This window comes from Haematobia irritans, chromosome 3 (genome assembly GCF_050003625.1).
Source record: "Haematobia irritans isolate KBUSLIRL chromosome 3, ASM5000362v1, whole genome shotgun sequence".
Lineage (NCBI taxonomy): Eukaryota > Metazoa > Arthropoda > Insecta > Diptera > Muscidae > Haematobia > Haematobia irritans.
Genome location: NC_134399.1, coordinates 206283886 through 206307621, shown reverse-complemented (window position 1 = coordinate 206307621; position 23736 = coordinate 206283886). Strand labels below are relative to the sequence as shown.

At 31.0% G+C, this 23736-nt stretch overlaps 1 protein-coding gene and 1 long non-coding RNA gene across 2 annotated transcripts; both read left to right on the top strand.

Annotated features, from left to right (window-relative positions):
- The first annotated feature begins 1857 nt into the window (after positions 1 to 1857).
- LOC142228305 (uncharacterized) lies at positions 1858 to 2213 on the top strand. Its single transcript, XR_012720128.1, has 2 exons — positions 1858 to 1962; positions 2020 to 2213. It is a non-coding gene; the product is annotated as an uncharacterized LOC142228305 (long non-coding RNA).
- Positions 2214 to 3872: 1659 nt separating this feature from the next.
- On the top strand, positions 3873 to 17922 carry LOC142231723 (uncharacterized). The gene is made up of 4 exons (XM_075302348.1): positions 3873 to 4258; positions 4682 to 4735; positions 7216 to 9544; positions 17435 to 17922. Exons 1-3 carry the CDS (start codon positions 4211 to 4213, stop codon positions 9517 to 9519), a joined length of 2406 nt encoding a protein of 801 aa, XP_075158463.1. The 5' UTR covers positions 3873 to 4210; the 3' UTR covers positions 9520 to 9544; positions 17435 to 17922.
- The last annotated feature ends 5814 nt before the right edge of the window (positions 17923 to 23736 follow it).

The following is a 23736-nucleotide window of genomic DNA, read 5'->3' as shown; positions in this document are numbered from 1 at the left end:
TGCGCCTTCTACACCCTCAAGAAGTGAAGTCGGTCTATATGGAGGCATTACCAAATGGACCTATAAAAACCTAATCCGATACAGGTTTTTGTGAGCCTAAAATACCAGAATATTTACAATTTCAGGCAAATCAGATAAAAACAACGGTTTCTAGAAACCCAAAAAGTTAAATCGGGAGATCGTTCTTATGGGGGCTATACTGAAATATGGACCGATACTCACCGTTTTCGGCACACCTCTTTATGACCCGAAAATACCTCTAGATTTCCAATTTCAGGCAAATAGGATAAAAACTTCGGATTCTAGAAGCCCAAGAAGTAAAATCGGGAAATCGGTCTATATGGGGGCTATACCAAAATATGGACCGATCCTCACCATTTTCGGCACACTTCTTTATGGTCCTAAAATACCTCTAGATTTCCAATTTCAGACAAATTGGATAAAAAATAAGGTTTCTATAAGCCCAAGACCCCAAATCGGGAGGTCGTTTTATATGGGGAACATACCAAATCATGGACCGATACTCACAATTTTTGGCACACGTATTTGTGGTCCTACAATACCTCTAGATTTCCAATTTCCGGTAAATTGAATAAAAACTGCGATTTCTATAAGCCAAAGAAGTAAAATCGGGAGATGTGTCTTTATGGGGGCTATACCAAAATATGGACCGATACTCACAATTTTTGGCACACGTATTTGTGGTCCTACAATACCTCTAGATTTCCATTTTCAGGTAAATTGAATAAAAACTGCTGTTTCTATAAGCCCAAGAAGTAAAATCGGGAGATCGGTCTATATGGGGGCTATACCAAAATATGGACCGATACTCACAATTTTTGGCACACGTATTTGTGATCCTACAATACCTCTAGATTTCCAATTTCCGGTAAATTGAATAAAAACTGCGATTTCTATAAGCCAAAGAAGTAAAATCGGGAGATGGGTCTTTATGGGGGCTATACCAAAATATGGACCGATACTCACAATTTTTGGCACACGTATTTGTGGTCCTACAATACCTCTAGATTTCCATTTTCAGGTAAATTGAATAAAAACTGCTGTTTCTATAAGCCCAAGAAGTAAAATCGGGAGATCGGTCTATATGGGGGCTATACCAAAATATGGACCGATACTCACAATTTTTGGCACACGTATTTGTGGTCCTACAATACCTCTAGATTTCCAATTTCCGGTAAATTGAATAAAAACTGCGATTTCTATAAGCCAAAGAAGTAAAATCGGGAGATGGGTCTATATGGGGGCTATACCAAAATATGGACCAATACTCACAATTTTCGGCACACGTATTTGTGGTCCGACAATACCTATAGATTTCCAATTTCAGGTAAATTGAATAAAAACTGCGGTTTCTATAAGCCCAAGAAGTAAAATCGGGAGATCGGTCTATATGGGGGCTATGCCAAAACGTGGACCGATACTCACCATTTTTGGCACACCTCTTTACGGTCACAAAATACCTCCAGATTTCAAATTTCAGGCAAATTGGATAAAACCTACGGTTTCTATAAGCGCAAGACCCCAAATCGGGAGGTCGGTTTATATGGGGACTATATCAAAACCTGGACCGATACAGCCCATCTTCGAACTTGACCTGCCTGCAGACAAAAGACGAGTTTGTGCAAAATTTCAGCACGATTGCTTCATTATTGAAGACTGTAGCGTGATTACAACAGACAGACAGACGGACATCGTTATATCGTCTTAGAATTTCTCCCTGATCAAGAATATATATACTTTATATAGTCGGAAATCGATATTTCGATGCGTTACAAACGGAATGACAAACTTATTATACCCCCGTCACCATTCTATGGTGGTGGGTATAAAAAGACATTTTTTTTGTGAAACGCCAAGCGCAACCATCTTGTTATATTTTAATTAAATAAAAACGAAAGTAAAGTTCTGAAAACATAGATTATACGCTTAAAATTGTGAAAGGTATATTGGTGAACAATTTGGTGATTTTCCAAATGGAATAAAGTGATTGTTTTTCAGATATTTTACAGACACGCTGCCTCCATGGAATAAAAACACTGGTTGATAGACGCAGCAACATGTAACTCGCTACTTGTAACTCAACATCATCATTAATGCCAAAAATTATGTTAAATGTAATGTGATAGTGGTATAAATGTTATATTTTTAAGAATTTGTAAATGTTTAATCAAATTAATAAATATCTAAACAAACGTGTTTACTCTTTTACAACTATCTTAAAATGCACTTTTTCTGATTGTTTGGAGGGTCCCTTATTGGCGTCGTTCTAAATTGATCTATAAAGGCACCTAATAATTGCACTCATGCGAAACATTTTTGTAGTAACTTGGCGTGGTACAACTTCTCAATAGTGACGGCGCTTTTCCGACGAGTTTTTGATGTCGTATATGATTGTTTTCGACGTAGTGGGGATTCTCAAAAGAGTCCCCAAATTCAAAAAATTTGGGGACTCTATAATTATAATTTGATTTTGATAGCAAAAGCGATGCTTATGTACCAGCGCCAGTGCTCTTATATCTGACTGCGGCAGTATGTTTAAACCCGAGCTTCCCAACCCAATTTGCATCTTCTCAACAGTGACGGCACTTTTGCGATGAGTTTTGGATATCGTATACGATTTTTTTCGACGTGGTGGGGATTCTCAGAAGTGCCGTCAAATTCAAAAAACGTTAGCAGGAAAATTGTGAAAGATTATATTTTGCTAAAAAAATTTCGACTTTCCAAATGAAATAAAGTGATAGTTTTTCAGATATTTTTCCAGACCAGTTGGTTCCATCATGCGCCGTTCAGACTATAAGTTTATCCGGATAAGTGTGTAAATATAACCATAGCGATAGGCGGTAGGCGAAACATTTTTGCCGCAACGGCAAATACAATAAGCTTGACGGCGAATAATTCCCTTTTTCACGTTTCTTAGCGTTTTTGTTGTCAATACAGCACGCTTTGACAATATTAAACAATGAAGTTGAATAAAAACATACAATGGCTTGTTATTTGTTGAGTTATTTCAAGAAAAAATAATCTACACGTGTCCAGGCAACAGCAATTCCTAGTGGTGTGTTAAAAAAAATTGATAAGCGATGGCAACACTATACCAGTTTTCGCCAAGGAGTTAGAATAAGTTTTAATTTAGCGACACGCCGCTAGCCGTCACGGTATTCCGTCACGGATTTTGGGCTTCCCATAAGAAATACACGTAAATAAGTGTTCGCCTACCGCCTATCGCTATGGTTATATTTACACACTAACTGCGCTCGTGTCGAACATATCCCATATATTGTGCAAATTATAAGTTAAGTCCCAAGGCATAATCGATACTGCTGCATGTTTATGGGATCGATAACACATTTACAAACACCGACATTCCGTCTGGAATAACTGATAGTCTGTAAAGAGCATTACAAGTGGCCAACCGGTACGAATTGTCGGCTAAAACTAAATAATCGACAAATTTGTTATCGATCACATAAACAAGCAGCAGTGTCGATTATGCGTTCTGAAATTACTTATACAGCCTGTTTCTGTATGTCGAACGAGCTCTATCGATCGACGGAAATGGAGACAAACAGCTGACTTTGTAATGATTTGTTTGTGTGCTTTTCAGCTGCTTGTGTGCATTTCAATCGATCGATAGAGCTCGTTCGACATACAGAAACAGGCTGATATTGTGGCCAACATCTGTGATATGTTCGACCCGAGCACTGTCGTCCGGATAAAGTTATATTCTGGACGGCGCATTATACGTTGGAAGCTTGTACGCCAGAAGCTTTTATTTAGTTACGCTGCTGTAAAAGTAGTCTTTATTTATAAAACTTGGCAACTCTGCAATGCATTTTCAAAGCTAACGGCACTTGATCTTGATCTACGATTTATAATTTTCGTAAATAGTTAGGGAAAAAAGTTATGAAATTGCAAGCATTGTTATTATTCTTTTGTGCACCCTGGAATTGCCCAACTACCTCGAGCTCGAATGATCAATTTTGAAAATTCTTTGTACGAAATCTTAGGATATATTCTAAGATTAGTTTTTCGTGTCCTTTTGTGACTATTTGGTTGAAATAAAGTCTGCGAATAGGTTTCAATAATTTATGAGAAAATCGATTCACCGAAAGTCTTCACGTCCTCACATATAAATAATAGACATAATTTGATTTCAACCATTTATTAGAAGAAAAATTCAAAACCCAAAATGGCATCTCGGGCTTGCACTAAATACATTGACATAACCGGCGATGAAGTAAGTAAAACATTTCACTGTGGGTAAAAGCTATTATTATTATTATCAAAAATATTTGCATCAAATAGTTTGACTTATACATTTACACTATCCATGAAATAAAATTAGATGAAAATAAACGACTTCTATCTATCTACTCTAGTACAAGTTGTCTAGGTTTTGTGTCAATCAATTTTGGAACCACTCCATAAGATAACGTCGAACGTCTCAAACCCTGGCCAAAGGCCAGTCGGATTCATCACTTTAGGTTCTGTACACTGAGCTACAAAAAATGTGTACGGAAGTTTACATAAATGGCATCATATGTTTTAAACTGTTCAATCCTCTCGCCTTTAATATTTATCTTACCATCATGTCTGGCTTTTACCCACAGTATTTGTATAAATGAGCAATTACGTAGTTTTCAATCATATTTATTTTCAGATTGTTGAATTTGATATCCCACCAGAAATTATTGATCTCACTGGCCCTGAAATGGTAAGTTTCAAATCAAAATCAAACCTAATTTAAAATAAAATATGCGCGAAGATAAATTTAAATTAGAATAGCTGAGATCCAAGCCCGATCGTATTTGTTAGCTCACCTAATGGGTTAATTACTATATCAGATTTACAGGTTTATGCCTTCTTCAAAAGCATACCCTAAAATTGTTTTCAACTGCGTCCAGTGTACAATACCGGTTCTCATCATATGTGGTATCAGAAAAAGGCGTTGAAACTACTACACGCAGTTTGTTGGTATCAGAAAAAACCTATAGAAAATTTTGTAAAAATATTATTTCTTTAGAAAATTCTGTCAAAATTTTATTTCTATAGAAAATTTTGAACCTTCCGAAGAAAGGTTTTACATTGATAGCCGGCGTATGCCGAAATAAATTCGTACAAACATCTCTCTTTTCCTTTGCCACCGTCAAATCATCGATTTGAGTGAAGTTGGCTGGGTTTTATTTTGAGCGTGCTTCCTCTTCTTTCTTTCATTCGTTTTGGTTTGTTATTGTTGGTTTTTGTTCTTTAATCATTGTCAATGTATGGTTTTAAGTTGAAAACAAAAAACAACAACAATGATTAAAGAACAAAAACCAACAATAACAAAACAAAACGAATGAAAGAAAGAAGAGGAAGCACGCTCAAAATAAAACCCAGCCAACTTCACTCAAATCGATGATTTGACGGTGGCAGAGGAAAAGAGAGATGTTTGTACGAATTTATTTCAGCATAAGCCGGCTATCAATGTAAAACCTTTCTTCGGAAGGTTCAAGTGTGGTTTATTGTTGGGTTTAACGAACTGCCTGAATTTATTCTGATAATTGGTTGATAGTTTTGCTGCAAGTAGAGGATGCTGATGAGGAATGTGGTAATTCCGAAACGTGCGTCCATCCAACCATCTTGCAGTCTATAGGGCTTTGCCCAAATAAATTTGACAAACATTCTTTTCCTCTGTTGGTTAAGTTACACTTGTAGTTTAGTCAATGTATGGTTTTAAGCTGAAAACAAAAAAACAACAACAATGATTAAAGAACAAAAACCAACAATAACAAAACAAAACGAATGAACAAATTTTATTTCTATAGAAAATTTTGTTAAAATTTTATTTCTATAGAAAATTTTGTCAAAATTTTATTTCTATAGAAAATTTTGTCAAAATTTTATTTCTATAGCAAATTTTGTCAAAATTTTGTTTCTATAGAAAATTTTATCAAAATTTTATTTCTATAGAAAATTTTATCAAAATTTTATTCCTATAGAAAATTTTGTTAAAATTTTATTTCTATAGAAAATTTTGTAAAAATTTTATTTCTATAGAAAATTTTGTCAAAATTTTATTCCTATAGAAAATTTTGACGAAATTTTATTTCTATAGAAAATTTTATAAAAATTTTATTTCTATAGAAAATTTTGTCAAAATGTTATTTCTATAGAAAATTTTGTCAAGATTTTATTTCTATAGAAAATTTTGTCAAAATTTTATTTCTATAGAAAATTTTGTCAAAATTTTATTTCTATAGAAAATTTTGTCAAAATTTTATTTCTATAGAAAATTTTGTCAAAATTTTATTTCTATAGAAAATTTTGTCAAAATTTTATTTCTATAGAGCATTTTGTCAACATTTTATTGCTGTAGAAAATTTTGTTAAAATGTTATTTCTATATAAAATTTTGTCAAAATTTTATTTCTATAGAAAATTTTCTCAAAATTTTATTTCTATAGAAAATTTTGTCAAAAATTTATTTCTATAGAAAATTTTGTCAAAATTTTATTTCTATAGAAAATTTTGTCAAAATTTTATTTCTATAGAAAATTTTGTCAAAATGTTATTTCTATAGAAAATTTTGTCAAAATTTTATTTCTATAGAATTTGTTTCCTTCAAAATTTTATTTCTTAGAATTTTTTTCTTCAAAAGTTTATTTCTTAGAAAATTTTGTCAAAATTTTATTTCTATAGAAAATTTTGTCAAAATTTTATTTCTATTGAAAAGTTGTCAAAATTTTATTTCTATTGAAAATGTTGTCAAAATTTTATTTCTATTGTCAAAATTTTATTTTTATTATTATTATAAAATGTTGACAAAATTTTCTTTAGAAATAAAATATATGCAAGCTAAAATCGTTAAACAAATATTTAAAAGTCGACTCATTTACAATTCAAGGGATATTTGTATACAAAAAAAAAAAAATATCCCTAATATGATGGATTATTATAAGACGGCAGTCTTTCGTTTAAGTATTCTTTTAAAGAATGCTCATTGCATATCGGTTCGTCATATCTTATGCTATTTCGTTAGATGGGGTTCATTTCAAAATATAAATTCGTAGTCTGTCAACAAATGGATTTTTCTAAATTTCCCGGGATCCCGCTCAAAGAAAAACTTCCTCTCATTCTCCACTCCATTTAGATATTGAAGCGAAGCATTAACAAAATCCTTTTGATGTCCACACATTTTCTTTTTTTTTTTCAGACTGTTAACATCGTTAGAGAAAATAGTACACACAGAACGCCACAAAAAATGAAGAAGGAAAACAGTTTCCTTTCGGAAACTCAAAATACAGATTGTCTAAATATTATGCTTTCACCTGGTACGAGTCTTATAGCGACAGAAAATATAGTATGCTCGGGAGATATGGAAATTCACGAAACAACTATCACATATACAACCGATGCAAACGTCGCTGTTCCCCCAATAGAGTCGCATATAAAAAATGATGTATCTTTCGGAAATATTACGATTTTTCCAGAAACTATGAATCAATCCTTTTTTACTTCAAATGATGGCAATCAACCACAATTACGAAAATCACGAAAAAAACAAAGACGATTAAGAAAATCCAAGAAAAATAAAGGCTCGTTGCCGAATGTTCCCACTACCAATCAAGGGCAAAGGCCGGAAATTACTTCCAAAAATCAAAGAAAATCCAAAGATCCCAATCCAAAGCAACAGGAGACGATTTCCACAATTACCAAAAGTCCTCCATTTATGTATACAAAGCCATTGCATGCAGTTATAGGGGGTTTTGCAAATTTAACTAATGTTCCGGTACCGGAGGATATTGAAGCCTTATTTAGTATGGGATCAATGTATGTCCCTCCGAATATGCCAACTTTAGAGAATTTCATACACCAGTCTCGTAATAAGCCTCAACAATATCAAATTGATTCTTCCATGTACGTAATGGAATATTTAAAATTTTCCTATCGAATGATATTGAATTCGATGACAATGCAACGATCATCACCGTTGGTCTTACGTCTTGAAAAATCTCTGAGAAGAGCTTACGACTTTCTTGATATCAATCAAGACTTACGATTATTGGAGAGTGACAGAGGAAAATGCACAGTACTGATGAAGAATCATGACTATCATTACGATATGAATTATTTGGTGGAAAAATTTTCTAGAGAAGGAATCTATCAACCTATAGAGACTCCCTATATTCAGCAAAGAGTTAAGAAACAGTGTCATCGCAAATTTCAACATGCTCTTCTACTCCTAATACAAAATAAAATATCAGCATTGGATGCTAATCAAGCCGAACCCTATCCCATGCCAATTGATGATATATTGGATGAGCATAATACAACCGATGTGAAATTTCCCTTTTTGTATGGTAAAGTTCGTATCCATAAAGATGGTCCTCTTTTATGTCCTGTGATTAATAGTCGTGGCTGGTATAGCTATGGCCTGGAAAAACTAACAGCTTACGCTTTGGATAATGTATTGGAACCTTATGTGCAGAAATACTTTGTGAGAGATATAACTAGGACAGCTTCGGACATTCGCAATACTAAGGCCCGAGATGATTATAGTTTCGTTAAAATTAAATTTCAAGATTTGTACACAAGCATCGATCGTCCGGCTATTTTACGAATGTTAAAAAGTCTACTCAATGCGGAACGTTTTAAGAAATCAACTTCGATGGATACAGATCTTCTGGTGGAGCTATTGCAAATGCGTTTTGATCATATGACCGTTTTTGAATATAATGGCAGAGTGTATAGGCAAGTAAAAGGTTTGCCACAAGGTGCATGCGATTCAAAGACCTTGATTAGCTTAATGCTTTGCTATCTCCTAAATCTTCATCAATATGAGATTATGCGTTATCCTTGGTACTCTCGAGTGTATATGCATGAAGACGAATGGTTATTGTATGTCCATGACAATTACATTTCTACATTGATGGATAAATTACAACGCTTTATGAAATTTAAATTTACCCTGGATATTGAACGTAAAGTCTATGGTGGCGATTGGTATGAAATTCGTGGCTCCTTAACATTTTTGGATATACACATTCATCGCAGGGAAAATCGATTTCTTACCAGCTATCATGATGAGATTAATCTAAGAAGTAATAGTATGTCCTATTCGGTGAAAAATTTACCCCAAAAATGGAAAAACTACATCATCCAAGGACATTTGAGAAGAATTTTGGAACGTGTAAGCAATTGTTATTTGATCGATCAACTATGGGATGTGGAAAGACGTTTTCGCGATTTTGCATTTCGTGACATTTTATTCTATATTATCAATCACTACTTGACCATATATCATCGTATTATGAATAATCAATTGTCCGGTCATTATTCTCGTAATCCAATGTGTAATTTTGAAGATATGGACGAAAGAATTGCCATCCTAAATTCATTTATTCGTGATAATTTCCCCCAAAAATCATTTATTCATGTTCACAATAGCTCGGCCCCAAAGAGACGTAGTAACGATTACAGCGACAATTGGCAATCAAAACGTTCCCGAATGTATTGAGCTTGTCCAGAAAATTCAAAATCAGGTAAGTGTATTTGAAAAGTTATTGTAAATTTTATGGTTGTTGCTGTTTTTGTTGTTGTAACAGTTTTTAATCTAATTTCATCAAATTTGTTCAATGCTTTGGTACTTCAGCTGCTGGCCAGATCTAGGTACTCTTTGACAAGGGTGCGTCCAGAGTGATCTCGTGGTGAGTCGGGTAGGTTTAGCTGGGCAAGCAAAAAGGTGACGAGTGTCATGTGGACCTAGATTGCAGATGGGACATACGTCAGCTACGCTGCTATCAATCACTGATAGGTAGGAGTTGATGCGGCTGCACTTGCCTGATCTTCATTGGGCTAAAACCACCCTAGTCCTTGGGAGGTCTCTTTCCTCCGGTGCTATGGGCGGTGGTCAGACTCCGAGAACAGGATTAACCTTGTAGCTTCTCACCGCTTCAGCTACAGTATCCTCATGAATCCTGTTCAGACCTGTCTGGTATGCTGCCTGATCTAGAGGCTCCCTTTTGTAACGCTGGATCTCGGGCTCTAGAAGGTGAAGATCAACCCTTATATTGCTGGATGGCGATTCGGATGACAACTTCGATGGCAACCCAAGAGGGTTTGACAACATGTAGTTGTGTCGACACACTGGCATGATCTTGGTCTCCGCATAACGGTGAACCAGGGGTGTACTGCGGGGACATCCTGTTGTGGTTCTAAGGGCAGCGTTCTGACAGGTCTGTATGTTATTCCACTGCGTATCGCTCGTTTGAGGTGTCCACACTGGCGCTGCATAGTTTAGCACTGACCGGCCAATTGCCTTATATGTAGCTAACAAGGTTTCTTTGTCCGCACCCCTTGTTTCTACCACGGAGCTTATCACAAATTGCAGTGGTATGGGCGGACGACCTAAAAAGGCTGTCGAATGTGATCCCGAGAATCTTGGGGTAATTTGTTGTCGGAATTGTTTCGCCATTGACTCTGACATTCAACTGCCTGCGTACTTCCGCCGTCCATGAATTGAATAGTGTGGCTGAGGATTTGGTGGGAGATATCCTCAAATTTCTTGCAGTGAAATAACTGGTAAGATCAGCGAGGTAGACCTTCAATCGATCGCAAATGTTATCAACAATGGGTCCGGATGCCATGATTGTGCAATCGTCTGCATATGACACAATCTCGACGCCGTCAGGATGAGGTGGAATCGAGGGCAGGTAGAGGTTAAACAGTGAGGGGTGTCCTGCTGAGACATGCTGTTGCAGTTCTAAGGGCAGCGTTCTGACAGGTCTGGATGTTATTCTACTGCGTGTCGCTTGTCTGAGGTGTCCACACTGGCGCTGCATAGTTTACCACTGACCGGCCAATTGCCTTATAGGAAGTCAACAAGGTTTCTTTGTCCGCACCCCAATACTGCCGGCAAGTGACGTGAAGATATACCGCGGAGCTTGTTACAAATTGCAGTGGCATGAGCAGACGACCTAAAAAGGCCATCGAATGTGACCCGAGTACCTTGGGGTAGTTCACTGTCATTTCGTTTGTAACACATCGAAATATTGCTCTAAGACCCCATAAAGTATACATATTCTGGGTCGTGGTGAAATTCTGAGTCGATCTAGCAATATACGCCTGCCTGTTGAAATCACGCTAGCTTCCGAACGAAATACGCTATCGACTTGAAACTTGGCATAAGTAGTTGTTATTGATGTAGGTCGGATGTTGTCGGATTGCAAATGGACCATATTTTACTTATAGCCCCCATATAAACCGACGCTCAGATTTGGCTTGCGGAGCCTCCGATCCGGTTGAAACTTGGTACATGGTGTTAGTATATGGTCTCTAACAACCATGCCCGAATTGGTCCATATTGGATCATAATTATATACAGCCCCATATAAACCGATCCCAAGATTTGACCACCGGCTTCTCTTGAAGAAGCAAAATTCATCCGATCCGGTTTAAAACTAGTACGTAGTGTTAGTACATGGTCTATAACAACCATGCCAAAATTGGTTATATAGTTATATATATAGCCCCTAGATAAACCGATCCCCAATCACAGAAAATTGGTCCTTTTCGGTTCATAATCTCGATTGCCACTCGAGCCAAAAATAATCTACCAAAATTTTGCCATAGAAAATTTTGTCAAAACATAATTTCTATAGAAAATTTCGTTAAACATTTATTTCTATAGAAAATATTTCTATCAAAATTTTATTTCTATAGAAATTTTTATCAGAATTTAATTTCTGTAGAAAATTTTGTCAACATTTTATTTCTAAAGAAATTTTTGTCAAAATTGTATTTCTATAAAACATTTTGTCAAAATTTTATTTCTATAAAAAATTTTGTCAAAATTTTATTTCTATAGAAAATTTTGCCAAAATTTTATTTCTATAGAAAATATTGTCAAAATTTTATTTCAATAGAAAATGTTGTAAAAATTGTATTTCTATAGAAAAATTTGTAAAAATTTTATTTCTATAGAAAATTTTGTCAAAATTTTATTTCTATAGAAAATTTTATCAAAATTTTATTTCTATAGAAAATTTTATCAAAATTTGTAAATTCAAACGTAGTTGCGAGCAAGTCACAACAGGACCACCAGTTTCAAAATTGAATTTCCCTGAAGACGGACAACGATGGTGTTCGAAATATTGGAAAGAAAACAAAAATAAAACACTATAAAAAAACTAAGATTTTATTTTGTTTTATTAGTAAATGACCTCAAGCCTTACAAACTCTACAAATAATTATACTAAAAGGTCAACTATACAACAACCCAGCAAAAACTAGGTAACCACATCTCATTACAATTGACATTACCAGGAGTAAAGCTGTCATTACACGTTGCATTACATTGCGGCGAGTTATAATGACTAACTTGTAATGACAAAAATAAATACTTCTCGGTAATTTTCGAATTGTTATTCTCAAATTTTTAGGCAGTTGTAGTTTATATAATTATTCACATAATCGAGCACTTACATAAAAAAATCAAAAAGAATATGTAATGTAACGGTAATTCTGAAGATTTTTCCGTTAAGAATTTTTTATCACAAAGATTTCATAATAATTGTGTTTAATGACATTATCATATTATGTTTTAAATAAATGCTTTCTTATACCTCATTGACATTACACTTCCAAAATGCGCATAAACTAAATTTCAAATGCCATTTGCCTTATAAAAAAGAGACTTAAAATCCAGTTTTAGTAGATTTCGAACCTTATGTGAATTGGCTATTGGATATATTATAACGTAATTCACGAATCCAACTCCCTTACACAACGTACATTTATTTCTATTTTAAGTGTGAAATTAATTTGAGTGTAATCTTATTTAGATTATTTATTAGACTTTTTCTTTATTTATACAATATTCGTTTCTATTCAAGTAGTTCTCCTATTACAGCACCACTCGCCATATTTTGATCCATTGTAATCGGCGATAGAAATCAATATTTTCGAGATTTGGTTGCCTGAGACAATAAGTGGCTATTTTGCAAGCTTTGGTGTATCTACGAATAAGTCATTACATATTAGGTGATTATATGCTTTAAATGCACTACTTATTTTATGGCCGAAAGTATGCCTGGGGAGAAGTACTTTCCTCCTAGGACATGCGTATGTAAATGTAATCCGAAGCGATGCCAATTAATAAGTGGTTATTAATTTTTATATAGGCTTACCTACAAGATTACCGGGTAATGAGAGTTTTTGCTGGGAACTAAAACATTTTATTTCTATGGAAAATTTTGTCAAAATTTTATTTCTATAGAAAATTTTGTCAAAATTTTTTTTCTATAGAAAATTTTGTTAAAAATTTATTTCTAAGAAAATTTTTTGTCAAAATTTTATTTCTATAAAAATTTTTGTCAAAATTTTATTTCTTTAGAAAATTTTTTCAAAATTTTATTTCTATAGAAAATTTTGTCAACATTTTATTTCTTTAGAAAATTTTGTCAAAATTTTATTTCTATAGAAAATATTGTCAAAAAAATTCTATAGAAAATTTTGTCAAAATTTTTTTTCTATAGAAAATTTTGTTAAAAATTTATTTCTAAGAAAATTTTGTCAAAATTTTATTTCTATAAAATTTTTTGTCAAAATTTTATTTATATAAAAATTTTTGTCAAAATTTTATTTCTTTAGAAAATGTTTTCAAAATTTTATTTCTATAGAAAATATTGTCAAAAATTTATTTCTTTAGAAAATTTTGTCAAAACATAATCTCTATAGAAATTTTTGTTAAAATTTTATTTCTATTGAAAATTTTGTCAACATTTTGTATCTATAGAAACAATTTTCAGAATTTTATTTCTTTAGAAAATTTTGTCAAAATGTTATTTCTATAGAAAATTTATGAAGCACCTCTTAGTAGGAGCCACCGTTGTGCAATGGTTTTATAATTAACGCACAAATGTTCATATCGGTTCGTAATTATTTCTTCCCTATATATACCGGCCAAGGAATGAATATATACGTATTTATTCGGTCTTTGTTTTGCCTAATATGTATCCTGCATGGACTAACTCACAACTTAGAAGTTGATGTTAAGAAGTTTTAAGATGCCTTACTATCGGCCGCAACCCAAGTAATTCAATTGTGTATGACCGTGTAGTAGAAGTTTCTACGCAATCCATTGTGCCCCCACAAGATTCGGCCTGACCGATCTTGCGGCCGTGTATACTTGTTTAATTTAATTTTAATTTTATTTCTGCTTGTTATACATAGGTTAGGTTAGGTTAGGTTTTGTGGCAGCCCGATGTATCAGGCTCACTTAGACTATTCAGTCCATTGTGATACCACAGTGGTGAACTTCTCTCTTATCTCTGAGTGCTGCCCGATTCCATGTTAAGCTCAATGACAAGGGACCTCCTTTTTATAGCCGAGTCCGAACGGCGTTCCACATTCCAGTGAAACCTCTTAGAGAAGCTTTGAAACCCTCAGAAATGTCACCAGCATTACTGAGGTGAGATAATCCACCGCTGAAAAACTTTTTGGATCCCACGACCTTGTGTATGCAAGGCGGGCATGCTAACCATTGCACCACGGTGGCTCCCTGATGTTGATCCGAATTAACCCTCTTATGCCCCATTTTTTCTGCCAGCTGACAAAATAGTCCAGGGTTACGACACAAACGCAAGAAAACGAAAGTTCAACGAATACAGATCCGAAGATTTTTGTGGCCATTGTGCAATAGAAATGAAACAACGAACTTTTTTTTGTGCCATTCTTGGTTGCTGCGTGCTGAACGCTGCCCTTAGAAGTACGACAGGATGTCTCCACACTACACCCTGAATCACGTTTATTCAAAGACTATGATAATCCATTTCATTTCATAAAACAAGTGCATCAAATCAAAAAAAACAATAATGATGGAAGAATAAACCAACAAAACGAAATAAAGTTTTGACAAAATTTTCTATAGAAATAAAATTTTAACAAAATTTTCTATAGAAATAAAATTTTGACAAAATTTTCTATAGAAATAAAATTTGGACAAAATTATAATTAATATGTTAGAATTTACAAAATGTAGTGCACCCGGGCCCACTATGCAAAACCTGCTCTACATTTTTTGGTATCAAATGAAAGCTCTTGACGAGTACTACAAATGCAAAAAAAGAAATAAAAATAGAAATAAAATGTTGACAAAATTTTCTATTGAAATAACATTTTGACGAAATTTTCTATAGAAATAAAATTTTGACAAAGCTTTCTATAGAAATAAAGTTTTGACAAATTTTTTCTATTGAAATAAAATTTTGACAAAATTTTCTATAGAAATAAAATTTTGACAAAATTTTCTATAGAAATAAAATTTTGACAAAATTTTCTATAGAAATAAAATTTTGACAAAATTTTCTATAGAAATAAAATTTTGACAAAATTTTCTATAGAAATAAAATTTTGACAAAATTTCCTATAGAAACAAAATTTTCTATAGCAATAAAATTTCGACAAAACTTTCTATAGAAATAAAATTTTGACAAAATTTTATATAGAAATAAAAATTTGACAAAATTTTATATAGAAATAAAATTTTGACAAAATTTTATATAGAAATAGAATAGAAAACAACAATAACGAAATAGAATTTTGATAAAATTTTATATAGAAATAGAATTTTGACAAAATTTTCTATAGAAATAAAATTTTGACAAAATCTTCTATAGAAATAAAATTTTGATAAAAATTTCTATAGAAATAAAATTTTGACAAAATTTTCTGTAGAAATAAAATTTTGACAAAATTTTCTAATAAAATACAATTTTGACAAAATTTTCTAATAAAATAATATTTGTTGTTGTTTTTTGATTTTAGCTTAAAACCATGCATTGACTAAACTACAAGTGTAGCTTAACCAACAGGGGAAAAGAATGTTTGTCAAATTTATTTGGGCAAAGCCCTATAGACTGCAAGATGGTTGGATGGGCGCACGTTTCGGAATTACCACATTCCTCATCAGCATCCTCTGCTTGCATCAAAACTATCAACCAATTAACAGAATAAATCTGCTTAAAGAACAAAACCAACAATAACAAAACAAAACGAAATAAAATTTTGATAAAATTTTCTATAGAAATAAAATTTTGACAAATTTTCTATACAAATAAAATTTTGATAAAATCTTCTATAGAAATAAAATTTTGATAAAATTTTCTATGGAAATAAAATTTTTACAAAATTTTCTAAAGAAATAAAATTTTGTATAGAATTTTTTATAGAAATAAAATTTTGACAAAATTTTCTATAGAAATAAAATTTAGAAAAAAAGTTCTATAGAAATACAATTTTGACAAAATTTTCTATAGAAATAAAATTTTGACAAATTTTCTATACAAATAAATTTTTGATAAAATCTTCTATAGAAATAAAATTTTGATAAAATTTTCTATGGAAATAAAATTTTTACAAAATTTTCTAAAGAAATAAAATTTTGTATAGAATTTTTTATAAAAATAAAATTTTGACAAAATTTTCTATAGAAATAAAATTTAGAAAAAAATTTCTATAGAAATACAATTTTGACAAAATTTTATATAGAAATAAAATTTTGATAAAATTTTCTATAGAAATAAAATATTGATAAAATCTGCTATAGAAATAAAATGTTGACAAAATTTTCCATAGAAATTAAATTTTGACAAAATTTTCTATAGAAATACAATTTTTGACAAAATTTTCTATAGAAATAAAATTTGACAAAATTTTTTAACAAAATTTTCTATAGAAATAAAATGTTGACAAAATTTTCTATAGAAATAAAATGTTGACAAAATTTTGTATAGAAATAAAATTTTGACAAAATTTTCTAAAGAAATAAACTTTTGACAAAATTTTCTATAGAAATAACATTTTGACAAAATTTTCTATAGAAATTAAATTTTGACAAAATTTTCTATAGAAATAAAAAGTGTAATCTAAAGTAAATCTAGTTTGGATCGAACACCAAAAAGTTTTTAAGCGGTGGATTATCCCCCCTCAAAGTGCTGGTCCCATTTCTGAGTGTTTCAAAGCTTTTCTGAGTGGTTTCACCGCAATATGGAAAGCCGCTCGGACTCGGCTATAAAAAATAGATAGGTTCCTTGTCATTTAGATAAACAAGGAATCGGGCAGTACTCAGTGATAAGAGAGAAGTTCACCACTGTTTTAGCGCAATGGGGCTGAAATATCGGGCTGTCACTATACCTAACCTACATACCAATTCATATGGGATTCAAAATTTGTTTTGATGTGTATGACTATTGAACAGTATAAAAAAAACAAAGGTCTTAAAACGTTTCTTATCTTACATTTGGTCTTATCCAGATAGTGAAGTTGTATTTTACATGGTTTGCATTTTCATATAAATCTATTTTCTATACATCTACTAAATTGTTTATGGTGAAAAGTCATATTAATTTCGTCTTATTTTATTTTCTTTTCAGGTAAATTGGTGTTGGTTAAATTATGTAAAACAAAATCGGCTTGTGTCATTATGTAATACTATTATTTAGATTTTAGAATAATCTATACCATATACTATATTTTCAATATTCCAATTTCCAACTAGTTAAAGCCGATCTAAACCTTTAAATTTTCGTTTTTTGTTTTTGAAAATACGTAGTATAAATTTTGTATGTTGAATTTCTTTTTTATGTTGTTCTATTTCAATATTTTCTTTACACTGAAAATCAATGAATTGCGTTAGTTTATGTTTCTTTTGTTGTGTTGTTAGTATATTGACTTTATACTGAGGCGCTAAATACGCTAAATAAATTTGTTCATTAACCTAAACTGATTTCGTACACAAATATTTGTAGTATGAACAGAATTCCCCATATTACATTCAATTTATGTATATCTCTTTGTCCTTATCTCATATTTTTATTAATCGATAATCCGTACAAAGAAAAAAAAAACAACAAAAACAGCGTTACGCGTTGCTAGTATTTTTTTTAATTACAAACCGAATAAATTATCTATGTGTTTTTGTTTATAAGATTTTTGTACTGATTTATTTTAATTTGGTTTGGGGAGTTTTAGAAAGTCAATATCACGACTCCCATTATAATATTAAGTGAATAAAAAGGCCAAATGAATAAAAAAGTCAACAAGTTCAAGCCCTTCTAAAGCTTGTGAAACTTCGATCGGACTCTGCCATAAAAAGAAGGTCCCATACCATTGAACTAACCATGGAATCGGACAGCACTCAATGACAAGAGAAAAGTGGTATCACAATGGACTCAATACCTTACCTAAACCCTTCTAAAAGTTTAGCTCACTCTAGTTACTAGTTACGTAAATTTATTCTAATAACGTGCATTGAGCTGATGTGGCCAACTGATGTGTGAGTTCTTGGTTTGGGATCGTTTAGTTGGATGGTGGCGGATACTGCTTGCATCGCAGCCACGATTGCCTTTCGTGGACAAAAATAATCTACCAAAATTTAAAGAACATTTTTATCAAAATCTACTAAATGCAAAAAAAATCTTCTATTGAATTTGTTGATCAGCATTTGGGGTTTAGTCAAAATTGTATTTCTATAGAAAAATTTGTCAAAATTTTATTTCTATAGAAAATTTTTTTTCAAAATTTTATTTCTATAGAAAATTTTTTAAAAATTTTATTTCTATAGAAATTTTTGGCAAAATTGTATTTCTATAGAAAATTTTGTCAAAATTTTATTTCTATAGAAAATTTTGTCAAAATTTTATTTCTATAGAAAATTTTGCCAACATTTTATTTCTATAGAAAATTTAGTTAAAATTTATTTCAATAGAAAATTTTGTCAAAATTTTATTTCCATAGAAATTTTTGTCAAAATTTTATTTCCATAGAAATTTTTGTCCAAATTTTACAAAATCAAAATTCTGCAAAATTTTATTTCTATGGAAAATTTTGTCAAAATTGTATTTCTATAGAAAATTTTGTTAAAATTTTATTTCAATAGAAAATTTTGTCAAAATTTTATTTCTATAGAAAATTTTGTCAAAATTTTATTTCTATAGAAAATGTTGTTAAAATTTTATTTCTATAGAAAATTTTGTTAAAATTTTATTTCTAGAGAAAATTTTGTCAACATTTTTTTTCTATTGAAAATTTTGTCAAAATTTTATTTCCATAGAAATTTTTGTCAAAATTTTATTTCCATAGAAATTTTTGTCCAAATTTTACAAAATCAAAATTCTGCAAAATTTTATTTCTATGGAAAATTTTGTCAAAATTGTATTTCTATAGAAAATTTTGTTAAAATTTTATTTCAATAGAAAATTTTGTCAAAATTTTATTTCTATAGAAAATTTTGTCAAAATTTTATTTCTATAGAAAATTTTGTCAACTTTGAGAAAATTTTGTTAAAATTTTATTCTTATAGACAATTTTATATCCATAGAAAATTTTGTTAAAATTTTATTTCTATAGAAAATTTTTTCAAAATTTTATTTCTACAGAAAATGTTGTTAAAATTTTATTTCTATAGAAAATTTTGTTAAAATTTTATTTCTAGAGAAAATTTTGTCAACATTTTTTTTCTATTGAAAATTTTGTCAAAATTTTACAAAATCAAAATTTTGTCAAAATTTTATTTCAATAGAAAATTTTGTCAAAATTTTACAAAATCAAAATTTTGTCAAAATTTTATTTCTATAGAAAATTTTGTCAATATTTTATTTCTAGAGAAAATTTTGTCAAAATTTTATTTCTATAGAAAATTTTGTCAATATTTTATTTCTAGAGAAAAATTTGTCAAAGTTTTATTTCTATAGAAAATTTTGCCAAAATTTTATTGCAATAGAAAATTTTGTCAAAAATTTATTTCTATAGAACATTTTGTCAAAATTTTATTGCTATAGAAAATTTTGTCAAAATTTTATTTCTATAGAAAATTTTGTCAAAATTTTATTTCTATAGAAAATTTTGTAAAAATTTTATTTCTATAGAAAATTTTGTCAAAATTTTATTTCTATAGAAAATTTTGTCAAAATTTTATTTCTATAGAAAATTTTGTCAAAATTTTATTTTATTTTGCCAAAAATTTATTTCTATAGTCAAAATTTTATTTCTAAAGTAAATTTTGTCAACATTTTATTTCTAAAGAAAATTTTGTCAACATTTTATATCTATAGAAAATGTTAAAATTTTATTTCTATAGAAAATTTTGTTAAAATTTTATTTCTAGAGAAAATTTTGTCAACATTTTTTTTCTATTGTAAATTTTGTCAAAATTTTACAAAATCCAAATTTTGTCAAAATTTTATTTCAATAGAAAATTTTGTCAAAATTTTACAAAATCAAAATTTTGTCAAAATTTTATTTCTATAGAAAATTTTGTCAATATTTTATTTCTAGAGAAAATTTTGTAAAAATTTTATTTCTATAGAAAATTTTGTCAAAATTTTATTTCTATAGAAAATTTTGTAAACATTTTATTTCTATAGAAAATTTTGTCAAAATTTTATTTCTTTAGAAAATTTTGTCAAAATTTTATTTCTATAGAAAATTTTGTCAAAATTTTATTTCTATAGAAAATTTTGTAAACATTTTATTTCTATAGAAAATTTTGTAAACATTTTATTTCTATAGAAAATTTTGTCAAAATTTTATTTCTTTAGAAAATTTAGCCAAAATGTTATTTCTGTAGAAAATTTTGTCAAAATTTTATTTCTATAGAAAATTTTGTCAAAATTTTATTTCTATAGAAAATTTAGCCAAAATTTTATTTCTGTAGAAAATTTTGTCAAAATTTTATTGCTATAGAAAATTTTCTCAAAATTTTATTTCTATAGAAAATTTTGTCAAAATTTTATTTTTATAGAAAATTTTGTCAAAATTTTATTTCTATAGAAAAATTTGTTAAAATTTTATTGCTATAGAAAATTTTGTCAAAATTTTATTTCTATAGAAAAATTTGTCAAAATTTTATTTCTATAGAAAATTTTGTCAAAATTTTATTGCTATAGAAAATTTTGTCAAAATTTTATTTCTATAGAAAATTTTGTCAAAATTTTATTTCTATAGAAAATTTTGTTAAAATTTTATTGCTATAGAAAATTTTGTCAAAATTTTATTTCAATAGAAAATTTTGTCAAAATTTTATTTCTATAGAAAAATATGTCTAAATTTTATTTCTATAGAAAATTTTGTCAAAATTTTATTTCTATAGAACTGTGGCAACCGTGGCCCGGATGCCAAAATTTATATGATATGATTTGAGGATATTATAAAATCTCGATGCCATCATCAGGGGGTGGAAAAAGAGGACAAGTATATACACTTAATTAAATTTTTTTGGCAATGAAGCTTCGACAACAACCAGTCTTTATCGATGATGTGGTTAATTCACACCAAGACGAATTTCGTGAAGGTCGTCCAAAATCAGTTGTTCCGGACACCATTAATGCTGTGCACCATCTGATTTTGCAAGATCGTCATGTGTCCTATCGTGGGATTGAGACAACCTTAGCCATTGGTGGGACCAGCAAACATTCACAGTCTGCTTCTGTATGTCGATCGATAGAGCACGTTCGACATACAGACATATGCAGTCAATATTGCATGAACATTCAAAAAAATATTTCGCGTTGGATGCCACACAATTTGTCAATCGCTCAAAAAAGGCTCGTCTTGATTGGTCGAAAGAAATGATCCAAAAAAAAGATCGCGGTGCTTCCAAACATGTGTATGACATCGTGACAGGTAATGAATCGTGTAAGTAAGCAACAGTCGACTGTATGGGTGTTTCATGATGAGCCAAATCCAACACAAGTCGTTCGCTCACAAAGCATTTCCAAGCTAATAATTGTCAGTTTTTTTGTTTCAGAAAAATAAGAGCTCAACTTTTTTTGAAATCTGAAGATGGGGTCGATGTGATCAGAAGGCATAGAGATAATTGAATAAGAGTGGCGAAAGTGTTTCTACAATGGATTCAATGACATGATCATGTCATATATAGATCTTAATGGGGATATAAACAAGTAAGGATAGTCTAAAGTCGGGCGGGACCGACTATATTATACCCTGCACCACTTTGTAGATCTAAATTTTCGATACCATATCACATCCGTCAAATGTGTTGGGGACTATATATAAAGGTTTGTCCCAAATACATACATTTAAATATCACTCGATCTGGACAGAATTTGATTGCTTCTACTCAAAATTTAAGTCGGCTAATGCATTAGGGTGGAACACAATATTAGTAAAAAAATATGTGAAACATTTAAATCTGAAGCAATTTTAAGGAAACTTCGCAAAAGTTTATTTATGATTTATCGCTCGATATATATGTATTAGAAGTTTAGGAAAATCAGAGCCATTTTTACAACTTTTCGACTAAGCAGCGGCGATTTTAAAAGGAAAATAGTTGTATTTTGACCATTTTGTCGAAATCAGAAAAACATATATATGGGAGCTATATATAAATCTGAACCGATTTCAACCAAATTTGGCACACATAGCTACAATGCTAATTCTACTCCCTGTGCAAAATTTCAACTAAATCGGATCAAAAAATTGGGCTCTGTGGTCATATGAGTGTAAATCGGGCGAAAGCTATATATGGGAGCTATATCTAAATCTGAACCGATTTCAACCAAATTTGGCACGCATAGCTACAATGCTAAATCTACTCTCTGTGCAAAGTTTCAACCAAATTGGGCCAAAATTCTGGCTATTAGAACCATATTAGTTCATATCGGGCGAAAGATATATCTAAATCTGAACCGATTTCAATCAAATTTTGCACACTTAACTGCACTACTAATTGTACTCCTAGTGCAAAATTTCAAACAAATTGGGCCAAAACTCTGGCTTCTAGGAACATATTAGTCCATATCGGGCGAAAGATATATAAGGGAGCTATATCTAAATCTGAATCGATTTCAACCAAATTTGGCACGCATAGCTACAATGCTAAATCTACTCCCTGTGCAAAATTTCGACCAAATTGAGCCAAAACGCTGGCTTTTAGGACCATATTAGTCCATATCGGGCGAAAGATATATAAGGGAGCTATATCTAAATCTGAACCGATTTCAATTAAATTTTGCACACTTGACTATACTACTAATTGTACTCCTAGTGCAAAATTTCAACCAAATTCGGCCAAAAATCTGGCTTCTGGGGCCATATAAGTCCATATCGGGCGAAAGATATATATGGGAGCTATATGTAAAGGGTGATTCTTTTGAGGTTAGGATTTTCATGCATTAGTATTTGACAGATCACGTGGGATTTCAGACATGGTGTCAACGAGAAAGATGCTCAGTATGCTTTGACATTTCATCATGAATAGACTTACTAACGAGCCACAACGTCGAATTTTCAGTGAATGGGCCCTAGAAAAGTTGGCAGAAAATCCGCTTTTTTATCGACAAATTTTGTTCAGCGATGAGGCTCATTTCTGGTTGAATGGCTACGTAAATAAGCAAAATTGCCGCATTTTGAGTGAAGAGCAACCAGAAGCCGTTCAAGAACTGCCCATGCATCCCGAAAAATGCACTGTTTGGTGTGGTTTGTACGCTGGTGGAATCATTGGACCGTATTTTTTCAAAGATGCTGTTGGACGCAACGTTACGGTGAATGGCGATCGCTATCGTTCGATGCTAACAAACTTTTTGTTGCCAAAAATGGAAGAACTGAACTTGGTTGACATGTGGTTTCAACAAGATGGCGCTACATGCCACACAGCTCGCGATTCTATGGCCATTTTGAGGGAAAACTTCGGAGAACAATTCATCTCAAGAAATGG